Genomic DNA, 6,330 nt, shown 5'->3' on the forward strand with positions numbered 1-6,330 from the left:
TGCATAATTCACTTATAGTAAAAAACTTTATTTATTACTTTAAAATATTTAACCAATTTATCGTTATTTTTTATTTATCATACCTTTTTTAATTAAATTTTTAATAAAATACTTCTACTTAATTTTTTCTTATATATTTTTATATTAAAATTTTTGTACATTTAAATAATATGGTATAAAGAGCTCGAAATAAAAAATATTTAAATTAAAATTCAAATAAAAAAATAAATGAACTAGTAGCAATAGAATAAAAAAGGAGATTGCGTTGCGTGTTGTGTTGGGTTAGTTTTGTAGGAGAAAACAAAAAGGAGATAATGAAAGAAAGACAGATACGTCAAACTCTAAATTATGTAAACAAATACTTAAATATTTCAAATAAATTTTAAAAATAAAATAAATAATAAAAAAAAAATATATTCTCTCCGTCATATAAATATGTATTCATTTGATCGGGTACGAATTTTAATAAAAGTGAGTAATAATTATTAATTTTTTTTTACAGTAAAAAAATAATATAAAAATAAAATAATTTTTTATTAAAATATTTTTCGATAATAATTCAAAAAAAAAAAACATAGATTTAAATGACGGAGACCATATATATATATATAAGTAAAATTAAATAAACGCTGCAATTATGCCCTCTATTTACCCGTCAATCATATTTTTCACCGCCGGCGGCGGCGGTTACAGATTGAAACTAATTAATATAGGCGTTGACTAAGGTTTCTTTTATTTAATGAATATATATATTTTTTATACTCTCTCGTATAACAAATTATCTATTTTTTTTATTTTAGTTCATCATATAAAAAAAATTTTTTTATAGTAATTGTATTATCTATCTAATTTTAGTTATTTCTATTTTATTCATACTATATCCCAATATAATACTACTCTCTCGGTTTCAAATACCATGTCCACATTGCCGTTTCTGTTCGTCTCACTTACCATGTCACTTTCCTTTTTTGAAAAATGATTGCACACTTTAATCTCATTTTAAATTTTAATTTTTTTAAAATTTTAATTAAACTAATTAGTTATCTTAATTTTAATTTATAATTATTTATATTATAGGATAATTATTTTCACTAATATATTCTTAATTATCTACTAATTACACTCCTCCTAAAATACGGTGTCTACAGTGTAGCAGACATGGTATCTGAGACGGAGGGAGTAATATTTTTAAAACCCCGAGCAAAAAGCAAATTGATACATAGTTATGAGACGAAGGGAGTATTAGATATATAAAATTGTATTGTTAATATAAAAAATACTATATCTGTCCAGCTTTAAGAGTTTCATTTATTTTTTTTCGTGTTGATATTTGAATATTAATTATTATATGAAAACATAATACAAATTAAGAAAAAATGATAAAAATATTTATATTAGTGTCTTATAATACTATTATAATAACATTACGGAAAAATTATACAAATGAAATGATATCTTTAATATTAAATACGATGGCGCAAAAGGTAAATGAGATCCTTAGAGCCGAACGTTGAGAGTAATATTTTATATTAAATTGTTGATTTATTGTGAGTAAGTAGAGTATATTAGGGGTGGATACAGTTATTTACAAATATATAGATATTTTGTATTTGAACCGAATCAAACAAATACTCAAAATCACGAACTATATTTAAAAACAATTAAAATTTCAATTAAATAAAAATATTTATAAATATTTCAAACCGTTGAACCGATTCAAAACTAAAATTGTATACTCCACTGTTCAGTACTAAACTTTTCATTTTCCATATTCGGTTATGTTTTTTGCCTACTCTAGAGTATATAGTATATTGTTTTAATATATTATTATTATTATTATTATTATTATTAACATTTATAAGAATCATGTAACCAAAAATAATAAGTAAATAAATGATATGAAATATACATTGATAACATAAAATATATAAATTCATATTACATATTTACAGTATAATATGTGTTAGAGCATATGAATGAGTAGATGTTAGTTCATCGGATAAATTTATAATTGAGACAGAGGAAATATTATTATTATTTTTTTATTAAGAGAAAATATGCTTATATGTTTTAGTAAAAAGTCACACTTTCTTGCCTCGTTTTTATTTTTCACTTTTTTTTTTTTAATTATATATATTAAAAAAAAAGAAAAAGATAACAATACCACATTAAAATTTCTATCCAAATTAAATGAGTATACTTTTAGACAATTAATGAAGAGAGTAATAAATAAAAAAAAAAAAAAAAAAGTAACAAGAAAAAATATACACATAAGTCCACCTTTACAAGTGATCGATGATAACACCATTAATCAGTTTCTGCAATTTCTTCCAAAATTAATTATACACAACATTGATACCTCAATAGTCTCCAAAACAATAAAATCCAAACCACATACATATACATACATAGATACACACTATTCTTCGATTTCTCCCACGTTCAATCCTCGGCAGCATCGAAGCTACTCTCCCTTTCCCGCCGTTTCACCCGCCAATTTTCCCCCCACATTTTCGCCTCCGCAACGGCTCTTTCCCTCTCCAAATCCCGATTTATTGATTTCAAATTTTCCCGCGGCGACTCCTCCTTCTCCGACCCATCACCATCGCCTTTACTCCGATTTTCCGACCGGCTGCCGCCACATGAAACCGCCGCCGCCGCTGCATTCGGATCGTAAACCTGGTTCGTCAGATACGAAATCGCCGTCACCACGTCCCCGATCATCGGTCGACCCGCCGCCTGCTCCTGGGTGCACATCGATGCCACCGCCAGCGCCTGGTAAAGCCCCCGCACCGGAAACTTCCCCTGCAGCCGCGGATCCGCGAGTTTGTGGAATTTTCTACGGTCGTTGAACAATGGCCGCGCCTGCACCGATCGAAAATTTTTAACAACATTTCATTAAATAAGGAATTTTTTTTTGGGTAAACTGATTTTTTAGTCTTATAACCGAACTATTTTATCATTTTAGTCCCGTAACTGAAACTTGTCACAAACTAGTACCGTAAATGAAAAAATTTCGTATTTTTAGTCATCTGGCGCCGGAGATGCCTATGTGGCACTCGCGTGACTCGCCGGAAGACATGTGTCTGCCATGTCAGCAATACCGGCCGGACATGTGAATTTCTTTTTCAAAAAAAATTGAAAAAATAAAAATAAAAATCTGTCGCTGACCTAGCAGAAACGTGTCATCCGGCGAGCCATGCGGGTGCCACATTGGCATCTTCAGTGCCGAAAGACTAAAATTGCAAAAAATTTTTATTTACGAAACTAGTTTGCGACATACTGCAGTTACGGGATTAAAACGATAAGGGTTTAATTATGGGACAAAAAAATCAATTTACCATTTTTTTAAAAATTACCGAATCGAACGCTCACCCACGAGACGAGATTTTGCTCCGCCTGCGGTAGGCTAAGGTCGATCGCTCTCCGACCGGTGATCAGCTCCAAAAACACGACTCCGAAACTATAGACGTCAGACTTGACCGTCAATTGCCCCGTCATCGCGTATTCGGGAGCGCAGTATCCGTAGGTTCCCATAACCCGAGTCGAGACGTGCGATTTGTCGCCCGTCGGACCTAATTTCGCGAGCCCAAAATCGGAGAGTTTCGGCGAGTACCCTTCGTCGAGTAATATGTTCGACGACTTGAAATCCCGATAAATCACCGGCGGATTTGCCTTGTCGTGGAGATACTCCAACCCTTTCGCCGCGCCCGCTGCTATTCTCATCCGCGTGTTCCAATCGAGAGCCTCTTTCTCCAGCGGAAGATCTACATAGACATACATTTAAAAAACCTTCGATCGACAATAAAAAAATTCGAAATCGAGCGATTTACCGTGGAGATGATCTTCCAACGACCCCAACGGCATGAATTCATAAACGAGCAACCTCTGATCGCCGTCGGCACAATATCCGATTAAACTCACCAAATTCGGTTGGTGAAGAAGGCTAAGCATTAGAACCTCGACAAGAAATTCCCGATTGCCCTGAAGCCCGTTTCGATCCAACTGCTTGACGGCCACAACCTGTCGATCATCGCAAACTCCGACAGCGTTAACAATTACGAACTCCGGAAACCTTAGGAATCGAAAATGTAGCGTCGATTTCTCACCTGACCGCTCGGAAGCTTCCCTTTGAACACACGCCCGAATCCTCCCTCGCCGAGGAAACACTCGGGCCTAAAATTATCCGTCGCCTTGGCAAGTTCGCGGAAAGTAAATGTCTGCGCCGCGATCTGAAGATCCGGCGACGATGCATTATCCTTCTTCTGCCCGGCATTGCTCCGCACCTTCAAACGATCGCCGCCTGTAATTCAACGGCAACGATCGAACGATTTTCAATAAAAATACATTAAGGGTTAAGGTTGTGTTTGTTTATTGAATTTCCCCAAAATTTTACTATTCTTAAAAAATTTTACTCATAAAACATCGAATCAAAAGTCTATTTTTTTTATTTTTTATACTAAAAATTAGTTTTACATTATACATTGTTATAATTTAAATATTTTACTATTCAAATTCCAAATCAAAATCTCAAGTCCCAAACAATCACACCCTAATTTTTTTCTCGAAACATAACTTTAAAATATTATTTAAATTAAAATTAACCAAAGAAATTACATTTACCAAAATGAATCATTACAGAGGAATCCTAAACTGAATTCAAAACCATCAATCATCATATCAGTAATGAACAAATCAAACAACAAACATTAAGATCAACAAAATCAAACACGATCAGAGATCTAATCGAAAGAAATCATTGAGACATATTTCAATACTCAAATTGAAATCAAACAATCGTACATAATTTCATAGAAACAGATCAAATCCCCAATTCGAAACCCTAATTGAACACATACTTCCAATTTCCTACAATGCAAAAAAGGAGACAATCACTAACCAGATTGTAATTTCGATATACTGGAAGGAATTGCAGAGAGCAATTCCTTTGGATCGTCTCTCTTTTGATGAGATTTAAGCTCCGATTTCTCGCCTGCACCAAAACAATGGAAAAACCCCATAGTTCCTTCCTTCTACCTCAGATCAATTTTCTCTGCTCACCGAGAAGGAATCGATACTTCCTTTCTTATTTTCCCCCAAACGCAAATCCACCATAAATGCCACCAACAATACACTGTACCTCGCTTTAAATCAATCCAGGAAAAAAGAAAATGAAAATGAAAATTATCCCAAGCTTCTTTACTATCTTCACCTAAATATTATTATTATTATTTATAAGTGAGGAAATGGAAAAGCTTCAACAATGGCAGCAAGCAAAAAAATCGAGAGGAATTTTCAATTGGGGATTAGGTTTTGGTTTTGAGAAAAAGTGAAAAATTTTGCCGGCTTTTGCCTTCGGCTTTTCATATTTGCATCTGCCGAAACCTCTGTTTCGATCGACTTATTACTGCAAAACCCCTTTTCTTTCTCTCTCACATACACGCACGTACACGTCTTTATGTGTGTTTGCTGTTAATACTACTAAATTTATATTGGCGTATTTATCCACTTTCCTTTTACCTTGTTTGACTAAAGTTTTTGGGGATGATTGTGGAGCTTCTAGGGGCAAATCAGTATATATATATATATATATATAAAATAAATAAATATCTATATATTTTTATTTAATACAGTTTTTATTTATAGATATAATATAGAAGTAATTTTTTTTTTTATTGAAATAAATATTATTTTTTGATAATAAGTTTTTTATTTGATTTTTATACATGAATTGAAATAAATTAATATTTTATAGATATGTAATGATAGTATAATATTTATTTTTTTCGATGCGAAAAGTAGAAGGTGCCAAAAATTTGATATTTTGTTGATAATTATTTTTTCTATAAAAAATAAAATAAGAAATTTTGACTCGGTCAGACTAAAATTACAAAATGAGAAATTTATTTTTGAGAGAGTACTTCCTCGGCCAATTGTCCATAGTATTATTGTAGATAAAAATTTAGATAGAGTACAATGACTAAATAATTAAAAATTATATTAATAACAGAACTATATATTAAAATTAATATAATTAAATAATTTAATTACATTTGAAACAATTGTAAAATTTAAAATACTCCCTTCGTCCCATAACTAAATATCCATTTGTTTTCTACAAGTAGTTTTAGAAATATTAGTATTATATTTGGATGTAGTAGGAATAAAGTAAAAATGACTAAAATAACCTTATTAGTACGTCTGATATAAATATAATGACATTTGTGTAATATTTTGTAAGTTGTAAGGGTATTTCTAATGTTAGATAGACAGTACAGTTACTAAAAAAATGAATTCTTTGATGGTACGGACTAAAATGGAAAAATGAAT

The 6,330-nt window shown here is 31.5% G+C and overlaps 1 protein-coding gene across 1 annotated transcript; it reads right to left on the minus strand.

Annotated features, from left to right (window-relative positions):
- Positions 1-2,248: 2,248 nt before the first annotated feature.
- On the minus strand, positions 2,249-5,386 carry LOC127241497 (serine/threonine-protein kinase PBS1-like). The gene is made up of 5 exons (XM_051260587.1): positions 4,901-5,386; positions 4,110-4,303; positions 3,834-4,023; positions 3,376-3,767; positions 2,249-2,865 (listed from the first exon to the last, which is right to left on the minus strand). The coding sequence occupies exons 1-5, from the start codon at positions 5,019-5,021 to the stop codon at positions 2,443-2,445; spliced, it is 1,320 nt and encodes a 439-aa protein (XP_051116544.1). The 5' UTR covers positions 5,022-5,386; the 3' UTR covers positions 2,249-2,442.
- Between the last annotated feature and the right edge of the window lie 944 nt (positions 5,387-6,330).

Source organism: Andrographis paniculata, unplaced genomic scaffold (genome assembly GCF_009805555.1).
Source record: "Andrographis paniculata isolate CXL003 unplaced genomic scaffold, ASM980555v1 Contig82END, whole genome shotgun sequence".
Taxonomy (NCBI): domain Eukaryota; kingdom Viridiplantae; phylum Streptophyta; class Magnoliopsida; order Lamiales; family Acanthaceae; genus Andrographis; species Andrographis paniculata.